The following is a 14,573-nucleotide window of genomic DNA, read 5'->3' as shown; positions in this document are numbered from 1 at the left end:
GTCAAAAAATGTACAGTACATTGTCATATAAAAAATAAAAAAAAATTAAATATTGGTCAAAAGTTCCAACAGGCAGCTACAACGGACAGTAGCTGCATCTGTCTCCATTTCCCAGGCTTCGATTTCCATGCAAGGGCAAAAATGTCAAGTTTCAAACTTTCATTTTTTTATATTATTTCTTTATACATTTTTTTTTTGTAAAAAGTCAAAAAGTTCATCCCAAACAACTTAATTTTTTTAGCTCATATTTTAACCAAATAGCCAAAAAGTTACTAAATTAGCATGTTCCCAAGCGAGGCCGTTCAAATTTTTTCCAAACAAGGCCAAATTATGATATTATTTTATAAGTTTAATTTTATATGAAAAACAGCACGTAAAGGGCAAAAATCAATTAATTCCCCCGAAATCCAAATAGAGAGAGTAATGCAGAAGGCAGAGACAAAATTTCACCCTTCAAGAAAGCATATTATAATTTTACCCACTAGAGAAAAGAAAAAACTGTCTAATATATGAACATGCTATGAATAAATAGTGTCCTAAACGGTTTCAGTGGCACTTACAACGCAATTAACAAACCTAGAAACGCCTCCGCATGCGCTTCACGTTGGCGTTTGCAGAATCCGCGACAGCCCCATCTGCTGCCTGATCTTGCCCTAAGATGCTATTGGAACACCGTTTCCTATTTAACTGCAGACTTGAGTTCTCATCCACCCCTGCAACAGTCTCCAACAGCTCAGACAACAAGGATGGGCAGCTCTCTTCTAAGGACTTAAATCCTTCCGACTGCATAAACACTGCAAAACATAAAAAGGAAATTATTTAAAGATCCATCTAAAACAGAAAATCTAAGTGCACAGATAATTACGTGAGACAATGTGGGTCCCGCACATTGGTAGACCCCACATGTGTGGACCAACCCTTTGTCTCGCGTCTCTGTATGAAAATCTTCTATGTTCATAGGACAGCTTTGTCTACATAAAAGGAACAATTACACAAGAATGAAGACTACACAGATGAATTAGAAATTCTATTTTTCATCGTAACAAGAAGATGTCCTAGAGAAAATAACCAAAAAAGAAAAAAGAAATTATTTTAGAAAGAAGACATCTTAGAAATATGAAACTCATAATGAATAGAACAGGAAATAGAATGGTTACGCTAATGCATCAATTTTGTTGTTTGAAGACAAAATATAAAAGCCTCAAATATATTAAAGGTCACCAAACAAGCATCAATAAATTCCTAGTTATATTCACACACCTAGAAAACATATAAGAAATCAGCCACAAGCAAAAGTGCGTTTCATGATTACATAACAACAAAAGATAAGATTACACAGTGATATGAATATCACCTCTTCTCTTTTTTTATGGTAAGCAAGCATTTTATAACCAAAAAAGAGAATAACACATAACCGCAAATACACATAACACAATAGGGCATACAATATCATAGAGAAAAACATAAGACCCACCCTGGCCTAAGCAAGGAAACAAACACGCCTTAAAAGGCAACTCGCATACATGATACCTGCTGGCATAAAAAATCAAACATTATAGCCAGCAAACAAAGAAAACACCCATGCCACATGGCATCTCATAAACGAGTACTGAGTTAGATTAGGCAATACACCATACTCAGATCGTACCATTGGCAGCATACTTTACGCGCTGTACCATATTAAAGCCCAAACAATAACGCCCAAAGCAAATCAATACTGCCATGTAATTTGAACATTAGTCAGCACCAGTTAGAAATTTCACACGTCTTGGTGGTGAGAAAAATAGCTATAACACATGGTCATGAGAAAAATAGCTATAACAAATAAAGACCAGAAGTGCAAGGGAAAACTCCAGCCCATGAGCAATTAAACCATCTCAAATTTCCCTGAGAGAAGCACATGCATGCTCCAAATTATTTCTGGTCAGAAGGAAAGTGAGTCAGTCAGACAAGATAAAACATCTCTGCCTTATGCAACGCGGCAGCCGCAACTGGAAAGCAGACACCTTTAACCCCACGAATGCAAGACAGGAAGGCCAATGAAAAAAAGAGGCAGCCTACTCCCAAACTTCTCTCCCCATAGAAATCAGATCACCACTTGAACAAACAAGATAGAAACACCTTAGATATGGTAGCGGTACATTCATGCTTTCTGATAGGTGGCTCACTCTCCTTACTTCAACAACAAGGGATAGATGGCTCAACCTCCTTCCTTTGACAATTCAAAAGTTTATCAACTAGCAATTGCAGGCATGACCAGACCTTGGGGGCCATCATCAGGTCGTAGTGGGTAGATATGTTATACCTCAAGAGTGGTACCAAGGATCTGCAGTGGTTACGTATTAAGAATACAAAGTCACATATCCTGGTTACTGCTGAATTGTCATCTTGCTGAGGTCTCTCTCTCTCTCTCTCTAATACAATTGAGGTGGAGGTCCCCTCTAAAGAGTGGGGACAAGGAACCTTGACAAATGCTCAACTCTAGCCTTTAAGTCACAAATCGTCCTTTGGTGATACCTTAATAGCACAAACCGAGGGTTGAGATATAGAAGTTTCTAAGGTTGGGAGTGCCTATGTGAGCATGTATATATTTTACATACTCCCTCCATCCCATATTATTTGTCCATCTTTCCTTTTTTGGATGTCCCAAAATATTTGTCCATTTTGAAGAGTCAAAACATAAAACTCTAGAAAATTCTAAAACTACCCTTTAAAAATAATTATAAATATATTTAATAATGAGAATAAAAGGGCATGTAAATTAATATATTTTGATTTGACTTCAAAGCAATAACTACATGTCCCACTAAAAAGTTAGAATCCCTAAAAGGGACTATTATTGTGGGATAGATGGAGTATTAAATACATGCTAACTTTTTTGTTTTTGCTTTGTGTGTTAAAATATGAATCATTATTGAAGATTGATGTCAACTACAAATTTCTTGTTAATTATAAATAAATAAATAAAACTACTAGAACAAGTTTTGAGTTATTTTTCTTTTATTTCTTTGGGATTTGTATGTTTGAGAGATTCTATGTCAGTTGAGAGCGAATTTCTAACAAGTTTCTTACTTGGGAGCACGAAATTGCATTTTTGAGTAAAAAACATCACCCAAGTATGAGTATCTTGCCACTAAGGGTGATCCTCAGTGAGGGTCATAGCATCGCTCGAGTACTAACCCCAAGGGAAAGGAACCCAAGCACAAGCACACCCACACCCACAAAAGGATGTTTAAAAATAAATAAATAAAAATAGAAGGTGAAATTCTACCCCACGCTGACTTGGTTTCTGAGTTGTCTTGGAGAGTACTGCTGAAAACTCATAGAAACCTTCTTAGACCAATGCTTACCCAACATATATACCTAATTCTTATCATCAAAGCTATTGGAAGTCCTAAAAGAAAGAAAATACAGCAACATTAAATCAAAAACTCCTAACAAGACTAACTACTACTTAATAATAGCAACATTAAATTAAAGGGCATGCAAGGTCAAAACAAATTACAAAACGAAACCATAAATTTACAAGAAGAATGAGAATTGAATATCTCCTAACAGCAATAGAAGGAATTCAACCCACTAATGGCAATTTAACCATCAAGCTCAAAAACATTAAGAGGACAAAATGCTTAAAAAATGAGATTATTCAAGGCACTTTAATCAAAATTGACAAGCTAAACTAGGTATGTAATTCTATTGTATCCACATTAACTGCCAATAATTTTGGCCATGAGAGAAACACCTTCCACTTCAATACATGACCATTATAAGAACATATCCAACTCAAATTTATCCAGGAAAAGTCCATAGAGTCCAATTCCCAAATGATCCATTAGTTATACAAGATTGAAGAATCTAACTGCAATGCCTCTCTAACGGTTGTCATGGTCAACAAGGCCGAGGAGCGTTCAACATAGGCACACAAGGCCCCCTAAAACAAAAACACAAGAACAAGCCTACACAATTGTATACTCATCTGCATGTAGGTATATATGCAACCGTATTTTAAAAATAAGTAGTGATGTATACATGTACTTATTTGTGTTATATCTTTCTTTTTTTTTTCTTCTTTTTTTTTTTCCTAGCATTATCTATAAGTGGACTTTGCTCTAATTTTGAAGTGGAACAACAGCAGACTAGGAATCTGCGTCTCCATTTGAAGACGAAAAAGAAAATGGATAAAATTAAGAAGAGTTGTGGTTCAAGCCTTAGATCTGGTGTCAGTGATTAAAAAAAAAAAAAAACAGAAGCAAGAAAAGATCCATTGTAATCTGACTAAGGCCCAGCAGCAATGGTATTGTTTGTAACATCTCCAATGCTGTGTCCCACTTTCTCTCTCCAACATTCTCTCCATCTCCATCGCCACCTCCATTACCTCCTTCCTCTTTGATTGGAAGCAATAGTAAAGCCTGCTTAGCTTTTAGTTTCCATTTTCCTCAGTGCTGAAGGTCTACAAGATGCAGGAGTACAAGTCCAAGCTCATATCAACAAATGTCGACAAGCATGTCCATGTGGACACTGGTCCACAAAAGCTCCACCTATCTTAGGATTAAGTCTATGAATCATAAAATTTCCTATATATTTTAGCAAGAATACCATTTTTTAGCATAGAACTGGAATAACATCTCCAATGTGTTGTATGCATGTAGAAGCATCAACAGCACTTCAGCACATTAAAGTGAAACACTAAAATTGACATAACCTGAAAGATTGCATTGCTGAGATTCTATGGACAACACGCACCTCCCAAGTTTGCTGCTGCAAATTTCAAGCAGATAGCCTTCAGCTGTGGACACTGGTGTTGTGCGGCAAGAGGAAGAGTTGTTGCCACTGTATCAACACTTATTTCTTCACACAATTTTGCTTCACACAACAGTTTCAGTCTATCTAAGCCAAAGCGGTCGGCAGCAGCCAACAAATGTTGCACCATACTGGTGGAAGTGCACATTGATGTTGAGTCTGTAATTTCATGTACATTAGGAAGCTTATCCGAGTAAATAAAAAGAAGCATGGCCTGCAAAACATATAAAGGGCCAATCTAAGTCATCTCTAAGCACAGTAATGCAAAACTTAGAAACATAAGTATATTCACCCCTAAGAGACAGGTACCAGAGCAATTACTGGGAAGAAAGATTTGACTAACCAATCTACACCTCTTGGACCATGAAAACAATGCAATAGTGTAGTAGATAGTATCAAGTTGCTTAAACATGTTCAGAGTGCAATTCATTTAATTTAATTTTAATGCATAAAACAGAACCATATTATGCGTCATCTCATGGAAGTACATGACAAAGAATTATCTTTTAAGGTAATATAATATGAAGTATGAACACATAATACATCTATGTAACTAGAATTTGAGTTGGTAATGATAACAAACAAATATTTACGCATATATTTAGAAAACTCCTATAGTTCGATGCAATGGATTGCATAAAACTATATCAAAGCATTGTATATGATGATAATCTAATGCCCGGTAACCATAAAAACCTATGCTCTTCGTGCTTTTTTTTATTTCTTCCAAGGGTGATTATTGTGAAGCAACATGATTGAAGGACCAATACCTTGAAGATGGAAGGTTCAAGATCCTGCAATTCTACTTTATCCATGTTTGGATTTCCCATAAGTCCATAAAATTGGGCTCTAAACACAGGAGAGCGAGCAGCAAGTATCAACTTATGAGCTTTGAACATTTCATCGCCAACCTGAAAAGCTATATCGCAACCAACTTCAGACTCCAGCAAGTACTTCAGTTTCTGGCCCATATCTGAAGGTGGTACATGAATGCTATATTCTTTGAGTCCCTCCAGACGAGTTCTAACAACTCCCACAGTGCAATGCATTTCAAGGCAATCATCCTTTATATAATCAGAAGTTTCTAAAATGGTTCTCCTGAAAAAACGCTTGTAACCCCTGAAATACATGTAATCAATTCATATCAGCGATAAAAGGGTCGTAATAAAATAAAGGTTATTTTCTTTATCATCTACGAATGATTAAAATGCATTAGAATTGTCAATACCAGACATTTGTTGGATTTCCAAATTTCCAATGCAACTTCTACATATAGCCATCAAGTTATGCATCAAAGAAAAAATCATTATCAAATGTTCGGAAGACCAATAATTATACCCAATCCACAACTAACATATAAAATTGAAGAAAATACAAATTCTACCTAATTTATTTATTTTTTTCCTCAATTCATTCAAAACATGGTAGACAAAGATTAGGCAGGTCTATCAAGTAAAATTCAAATTCATTTGACCTGTCAAGTAAATTGTCTATAACTCAATGCATTTCTGAGTCAATTTCCTAGAGCATCAACATTCCAACTAAAAATTCACATTACATATAACCCCCAATATAGGTCATGGTAGCTGGAATTCAAATTATGGCTGCATTGGATTAACCAATCCCAATAATTTGGACAAACTCAAATCAATACGAAATTATACAATTTCAAAAGGAAAAGGAACAATCTTTCTATCAAAACAGCACGAAATATATCAAATCAAGTAATTAACCATCATTTCCAAATTCCAATCCCAATTAAAACACACTAAAACACAGCAAAACATATAAGTTTGCACAAAAACTAACCACATGCTTCCTCTATACTTGAGAGTATAAGGACCACTCTCCAACGCACGATCAAAGTGACTATGAACTTTGTGCTTCCCTTTCCCACTCTGATCCAACAAAGTGAGCTCAAACAATGCCCTCACATCAGTCCCTTCGCTCGCCAAAGCGATGAACACAGACACATACATTGAACCATCTTCAATGTTCTTCCCATCAGGATAGAAGTAAATTGCCCAATCGTATCCACCAACTGTAAACGTATCGCTCGATATGTACCTCCCAGAACCCATTCCTTTCGCAAGCGAGTACCCCTTGATCGTGAAATTGTGCGAGCCATTCACCGTCTCGCTGATCGACTTCGAGCATGAGTTTTCGAAATCGTAATCGTAATCGTAGTCGTAGTCGTAGTCGTAGTCGTAATCGTAGACTAACATGGTTTCATGGAAGTGAAGTGAAAAACCCTAACCCTAACAGGACACAACTTGAATTCGCTTGAATTGGGAAAAACAGGGCTTGATTGGGGGTGTTTCGCGGGCGAGAAAGGACCAAGAAAATGGACGAAAGGGGGACAAGAAATAATTCAGTCAAGGTTTAAATATACTTTTATAGTTGACAAGTCAAGTTTATAGAATCCTCGTTTTCCCGAATCTCTTATTGTTCAAAACGACGTCGTTTTTTACAGTAATTTTTTTTTTTTTCCCTTATGCAGTTTGAACAGAGGGAGAGGAGAAGAGAGGGGAAGAGAAAGAGAAGAGAGAGGAAGAGGGAATGGAGAGAGTGTCAATCGCCAATCACCGATTGCCGCCGTCGCCTCCGATCGCCGATTTCCTTAGCTACTTTTTTTTTTTCAAATCGAAGCCCGATTTTATTTTATTTTTCTGAAAATGTGATGATGATGATGATGGCGATGTTGATGAAAATGTTGTTGTTGATGATGAATGGTTGTTGATGTTGTTGATGATGTGGTTGAATAGTTGTTGATGAAGATCTGAAGATGATAACGATGATGTTGTTGATGATGATTTTCTCTCTCTGTCTCTCCGATACTCTCATCTTCCTCTTCATCTTCATCCTCCTTCTTCTTCTTCTTTCTTCTTCTACGTTATTGAAAAAAAAAAAAAAAAAATCAAAACGAAACGACGTCGTTTTGAATTCAGGGCATTCGGGGAATGGAGGATTCGAGCTATGTAACATAACTGAATTTATAATTCTCTCTCTTTTTTTTCTTTTTAATAAATTACATACAGGTTAAGTATAAATTGGCGTATGTTATGTGTTAATATTGAAATTATTAAACATAACCCTTTTAAAAAAATTCGTAATATATTTTTTTCAAACGTAACACTTTAATATAACACATTAAAAAAAAATTCTTAATATATTTTTTTCAAACATAATAATGTAGCATTCAAAAAAAATTTCTTACGTTGTGTTTGGATAAGAATTTGAGAAGAGATTTAAAAACGAAAAAGGAAAAGGTAACTGAAATGTAAATAACATATACTTACATTTTATTTAATTTCACACCCATTTTTCTTCCTTTTTTTTTTCAAATCTCTCAACCAACCACAGTGTTAGTGTACTTTTCCCAAACGTAACACTTCAATCAACAGGGGTGTTTAGTGTGGATTATAGAGGGTGACTATGCCTTATTTTAATTTGGGAATCTGTGCCAAACTGTTTTGTGCAACTTCTGCTTATAACATTTTAGGCAGAAATAGCTTAAATAAGTTGAGAAAAATTGATTATTTAGAAACTGGGAAAGGGGTGCTTTTAATTTATACTTTCTGATTATCAACTTTTAACTTATAATAAGCTGAACCAAACAACACCAATGTAACACATAAAAACTTCTTAGTGTACTTTTCTCAAACGTAACACTCAAATAGCCACAAAAAGACAAAATAGACTTTTTAACCCAATAAAAATAAAATGTTACATCTAAATTATACTCATTTCATTTTTTCTCTCACAAAAGTCAAAAAAATCAAAAAGCCTATTTCAAACGAGACTTTTTAACCCCAGACTAAAATAGTCAAAAAGCAACCCATATCTCAATTGAAGCCTTAGTGTCTTTTTCTCAAACATAACAACATAACATTCTAAAAAAATAACACTCCAATGTAACAAAATTTCTTAATGTACTTTTTCATACATAACACTCCAATCAATGTAATATACAAAAACTTCTTAGTATTTTTTCTCAAACGTAACACTCCAATGCAATACACTAAAAAATTTATTAGTATACTTTTCTCAAACGTAATATTTTCAAACGTAAATTTCAATGTAGCATACAAAAACTCTTTAGTGTACTTTTCCCAAACGTAATACTTTAATCAATGTAATACAAAAAAAATTTAGTGTATTTTTTCTACACGTAATACTCTAATATAATACATTAAAAAATTTCTTAGCATATTTTTTTTAAAAGCAATAATGTAATATTTCAAAAAAGCTCTACAATGTATTTTTTCTAAACATAACACTCCAACCCAAAAATTCGTTACTATACTTTTTCCAAATGTAATACTCTAATGTAACACCAAAAAATCACACTAACAAAATTGTAGATTTTCACACTCAATAACCAATACTTCAGCCACTAATCCCTAACAAAATATTCCACGCCTCAAGTTTCCATTTCCATCCAAAAAATGAATCACAAAAAGGTATTTACTTAAACTTAAATGACACTAAATCAAATGAATACAACTTTTCAAAACAAAAAGGACTAATTAGTTTATAAAAAAACTCTTAGAATTAAATGGGTCAATATTATCTCATATGCGATATATAGGTAAATTTTTGTTTAATAATTTGTTAATTGACTTTATATGTATTTGTGGAAAAATTAAGGGTCTTTATTAATTAAATTTTATTTAAAAAATTAATTAATTGAATTTAAATAATTTTAAAATTTATTGAATTATTATATTCAAATAATTTATTGGTCAACTCTCAATTCAATTTATTTATGGGACTAGTTCGATGGATTTATATTTATTTGTATTTAAATGATTTCAAACAATGCACTATTATTATAGTATTATGTTAATTAATTGTCAAATTAAGTTGAATGGGACTATAAATATAATGAGATTGTGTAATAAAATTATTAGTGTGATTTTACATAGTATTTTCACCATTGATCTGGTGAAATTAGATATATGCTTTTTATTTTACAACCATAAATAACCATCAATGTTGAGGTTTTGTTTTAGAGAAAATTAAGTCTCTCTCATTTTTAGTAATAGAAGAAATCTATAATACTATTTTGTGATGTATAAAGTCCCTCAACCTCACATACATATATCACAGAGAAATTTATTATACTCTTTCCTTGTAAATATGTCTGTCATTTCCAACCAAACAAACAAGATCCACTTCTAAACCCCTATGAAAGCGATAAGAGAGAGAAGCATAAGAGAAGTGCGAAACAAATCCCTCTCTTCGATTCGTCTTTTCCACACACTACACACAAATATACGTGTATCTATATATATATATATATATACAGTGATACGCATATAAATCAACCAAATTGCCATCAACATCAGGCGTGATCTCCCTTTCTAAGACTATCTCTCTTTTCAGCATCGTCTTCTCTTTCTCTTTATATAGCTTTCTCTAGATTGTGATTACAATTGCTATGAAATTTTCCTTTTCTTCTTGTAATATGTCGCAATAGAGGTAAGTCATGTCCCCAATTTCTTCACTTCGAGAAATTTCAATTTTCTTTGAACAAAGTTAGAGAAATTTCAATTTTCTCTGATTTGAACCCAGAGTAATTGACTGCACATAATGGGGCAAATTTTTCTAGTTTTGAGAGAATCTATCTGGGAAATCTAGAGAAATTCTTTGAATCAAATTTTCTCTAGATCGATTTGAGAGACTTTACACATTATGAAAATATTTGATATCCTTTATGCTATAAAATCTTAATACCAAGGGCCCTAAAAAAAATCCCCTTTTGTTTTATAAGTATAAATAAACATAATTAGTTGGATTAAATTTTGGTAACCATAATTAATACAATATGACCTTGAAGGGTTTTTGCCCAAAAAAAAAGAAGATATTTTCAAGTTGATATTGCATTAATCCATTTATAGGTTTTACATATTTTTCAACACTAATAATAGTCCTAACGGCTTTTTTAACATTTTTGTTCATTTAATACCAAAAATAATGTGATTTTTTTTACAATAAAAATAATGTGATTTACTGAGGAGCATATTAATTAATTATAACTTTTTTTTAGTATTCAAATTACTTAGAATACTATCAAATAAAAAAAAATCATTTTATCTCTTTTTTTATGTTTTATTAAAATAAAAAAATAAAAAAAAACTCAAGTGAGAAGTCAATTTCTAAAACTGCAGGACTAATAGGCTAGAAATTAATCTTTTGGGATAAAAAGAACATTATTTGTCTAAAAAAAACATATTATCTGTCCAAAATTTTAATTATATGTTCAAATGTCACTTATCTGTTTAAATATATCTATATGTACACATGTTACATATCTATTCAAATATTTAACTATTTGTTCAAATTAGGGCTGGACATTCACCGGACCAGGCCGACGCTACATAATAAGGGATTTGGTGTATGTCCAAAGGTTGCCCGACCCTAATATTGAGCCTCTATATCTATCAAAGTCTGGTTCAAAAAATAATTATAAATCTCAATCCCGCCCATCGAACTATATGTATTTTTTTTAATACATTTCATAATTAAATTCAATTACACATTATATTTTTTAAATAAATATAGTGATATCATTATAAATTGAAGGGTTTTGTGTATAAATTGAATGATTTCTTAAATAAATTCAATCACACATCATTACAAATGTGAGTTTCAATCTAATCAACAAAGACGAAGTCTAGACCCTAGTAAAAAATATATTTTTATATATTATAATTAATTATTTAATTTAAGAACAGGCTGGGATGAGTTAGGTTGAAAGTATAAATCCAAGCCCATCCCATTAATATATTAGGCTGAAAATGTTGGCTCGGTCCGTCCCTATGAACTAAAATAACATTTTCAAATCTTAAAAAAATAGGGTTGGGCAGAGCGAATTGGGCGGGCCAACACCCCTAGTTCAAATGTGTACATGTGTCACCTATTTATTTAATTATCTATTCAACTATTTTGCTATCAATTGCTATCATTAGTCGCCACCACTACCCACCAATTGCCAATAACATTTCAAAGTATGTGTAGCGATCCTAATTTTTCGTAGGTCATTATTTATTTGTTATTATTTTATTTTATGTTTGGCTTTATTAATTGTGTAGATCCATGAGAATTTAATGTGGTATTTAATTAATTTAATGTGTTATTTAATTATGGGTAATTAATCCGAATATTGATATATTTATATTGTTTAAAAAAAAAGTGTTTATATATTGATAAAATATATATCACATTTATATTTATATATATTGTATTTATGTTGTGTTTTTATAATATAATGTTAATGGGTTATCATATATTAAACCTAGGTTATTATAATCATAAAGTGTCTGTGAAGTTTTCCAAGAAGGACACAGCAGCCGAGAAAGAGAGAGCGAGAGAGAGAGATATTAATCGAAGAAAAAGGGAAGAGAGTGTTGTGTGGGTACATAATTTCCGAGAGAAAGAGAGGAACGACGGGATAGAGGAGTGGAGAAGAAAAAAAGAGTTAGGGTTTTGTTTTATTGGCTCCATTAGTTTTTTAAATATTTCTTTGATCTTCAAAAATAATAGTGAGTACAAAACTCACTTCCCTTGAATTATGTTTAATTTGTTATTTTTATTTATTTATTTGATGTTAGTTTGATTTTGTATTTACATGAAGATGATAGATTGATTTTAATTATTTTGATTAGTTGTGTATGTCAGGTTTAGGGTTTTCATATGTATTTATTTTATGATTGTAATCACACTCATGAATATATGAAATTAAAATAAATTAGAAATCCATGAATAAATTCCGTACACTCTATCATGACTCCAAAGATTGTTATTTTATTTGAGTGTTGATGAGAAAGAGTGTATTAAAAAAAAAAATGTGAGATTATGAGATTTATTTGAATGCCTTAGGCTTGACATTGTTATGTTTGTTCTCATGAATAGATGAGAGATTGTGTATATATATATTGTTGCATCGTTCTCAGGAGTAGACGAGTACTTTGATTTATGCGTGTACGTATATGCTAACCATCTAGAGAGTGTGGGTCAAACTCGAGACGATATCCTCGTGCAAGTTTGGCTTCGGAGCGGTGTTAGGTATACGGGAGGCACATGGGATGTATATATAGGCTGGAAGTGAAGGGCCGAAGTGGTGGAGTTAAGGTACAAATAATTAAATATGAGTTTATTGTTATAATGCGAATTGTATTGATTTGTACATCTTGAAAAGTAGTAAACAACCTTGATAAATTATGAAATTTGAGCAGAGGCATGTATATATAATTCTAGACAACTTTTGTATTTTAACTTTGTATTAGAAAGATTGATTAGAACTTGTAATCGGATGATCTTTGTTTCAATAGTTTTTATTTATTTTAGTATTACAGATTTTAGATACTGTTTTAACTCATGAAACGAGTTCATTTTTATTGGTTTTGCGTAAACTAAAGTAAAACATTATTCTAAACACTTTTCATGTTTTGAACTTTTTCGAAAAAAATCATCTTACAGGAATTTCTTTTCGTTTTCAGTTCTAGTTTTTTTGATCGAATTTCGTTTAGGATTTTCTATTAAGTTTTTCTCTCAACCTATTCAGTTATTACCAAATTCGTCCATGCAACCTTTTATAAAATTTGATTTTGTACAACTTTGGTTCTTTAAGTTTTGGTCAATTCGAATTATTTAAGCATAAAATGGTTACATTTTTATACTTCTTCAGCAAGTTACTTATGATTAAATTATATAAATTTTATTTTTTGTAGGATGATAGGTCTTACTAAATTTTTATATAGGGTTGACCTACCATATTTTTATTTTTATTTTGTTTATTTTATTCTGAATTTATATTTCGTTGTGTATAGGTAATGTAACAACCCTTACCACTGTTTACCGATAAACTACCGATTACTGCTAAACTGAGACTGATTATGATTGGTAATTGAACTGATTGAAATACTGGACTGGCTGACTGGAATCTAAAACTGAATTGATTAAGTATATCTGTTATATTGCATTTCTATCTGTTGACTGTTTGATTATCTGTTCATGTCTTTGTGTTTAAATTGCGAATTGAAGGCATTATCGGCGGCCAAACCGGAAATGGATTAGTGTTTTATGATCATCATAATTTATGTGATTTTATGGTGTATTTATCTGAAATTCGATTTGGTATGGTTAAATTAGATTAAATAACATTATATTACAAAGTACTTGTATTTACCAACTTGTCATCCTTGGTGGCCCACTACCTCAACATATTGAGCCTTGTACATACTTAGACAAACATTTTCTTTAGCCATTTTGAGAGTTCTAGCCGACCAAGAGAGAGTGAGGGAGAGAATTGAATTGTTCTAGAGAATTGGCTTGATAGACTTGAAGAGATTGTAGGAGATTTGCCTAATTGAACTTCTACACTTGTAATTGAAGATCTAGGTAAGGAATTCAACCTCTTAAGTGTGTCTTTAAGTTGATTCTTGCATGGTTCTTGTCTAATTGAGGAGCCAAGTCATGATTTAGTTCTAACATGTCGAATTATAGCTCCATATGTCGATTTGAGATAGAATTCATGCATGCATGTGTTTATCCTTGCATTGTAAGGTTTGATTTCATGGAAATCTTGCATGCATGTTCATTTATTTACAATGGACCATGTTTTCATCTTGTTTTTGGAACAATTGGCTCATTAGAGCAAGTGTTTAAAGCTTGAAAGTGGTTTAAATTCATGCATGTTGCATTGAAATTAAGTTCATGAAAATTGGTTTGAATTTGAGTTGAATTGATCTTCCCTTGGGCTTTGATTT

At 32.5% G+C, this 14,573-nt stretch overlaps 1 protein-coding gene across 2 annotated transcripts; it reads right to left on the bottom strand.

Annotated features, from left to right (window-relative positions):
• Nucleotides 1-444: 444 nt before the first annotated feature.
• On the bottom strand, nt 445-7,676 carry BPM3 (BTB/POZ/MATH-domains containing protein). 2 transcript variants are annotated; one of them, XM_028209575.2, is made up of 4 exons: nt 6,610-7,676; nt 5,571-5,919; nt 4,744-5,014; nt 445-794 (listed from the first exon to the last, which is right to left on the bottom strand). In XM_028209575.2, the coding sequence occupies exons 1-4, from the start codon at nt 7,023-7,025 to the stop codon at nt 577-579; spliced, it is 1,254 nt and encodes a 417-aa protein (XP_028065376.2). In that variant the 5' UTR covers nt 7,026-7,676; the 3' UTR covers nt 445-576. The 2 variants fall into 2 exon arrangements, with proteins under 2 accessions (XP_028065376.2, XP_028065377.2); XM_028209576.2 differs by having other exon boundaries at nt 4,703-5,014; nt 6,610-7,184.
• Between the last annotated feature and the right edge of the window lie 6,897 nt (nt 7,677-14,573).

Source organism: Camellia sinensis, chromosome 1 (genome assembly GCF_055761805.1).
Source record: "Camellia sinensis isolate YWXY chromosome 1, ASM5576180v1, whole genome shotgun sequence".
NCBI lineage: Eukaryota > Viridiplantae > Streptophyta > Magnoliopsida > Ericales > Theaceae > Camellia > Camellia sinensis.
Note: the sequence above shows the minus strand (reverse complement) of the source record. Positions and strands in the feature narration are given on the sequence as shown.

What these genes read in the sequence shown, in the direction of transcription:
- BPM3 (XM_028209575.2), bottom strand. Translation starts at nt 7,025, where the DNA reads ATGTTAGTCTACGATTACGACTACGACTACGACTACGACTACGATTAC. An exon ending in AAGTATAGAGGAAGCATGTG is followed by an intron (nt 5,920 to 6,609) that starts GTTAGTTTTTGT and finishes CATGTATTTCAG; the next exon opens with GGGTTACAAGCGTTTTTTCA. An exon ending in TTGAACCTTCCATCTTCAAG is followed by an intron (nt 5,015 to 5,570) that starts GTATTGGTCCTT and finishes TATGTTTTGCAG; the next exon opens with GCCATGCTTCTTTTTATTTA.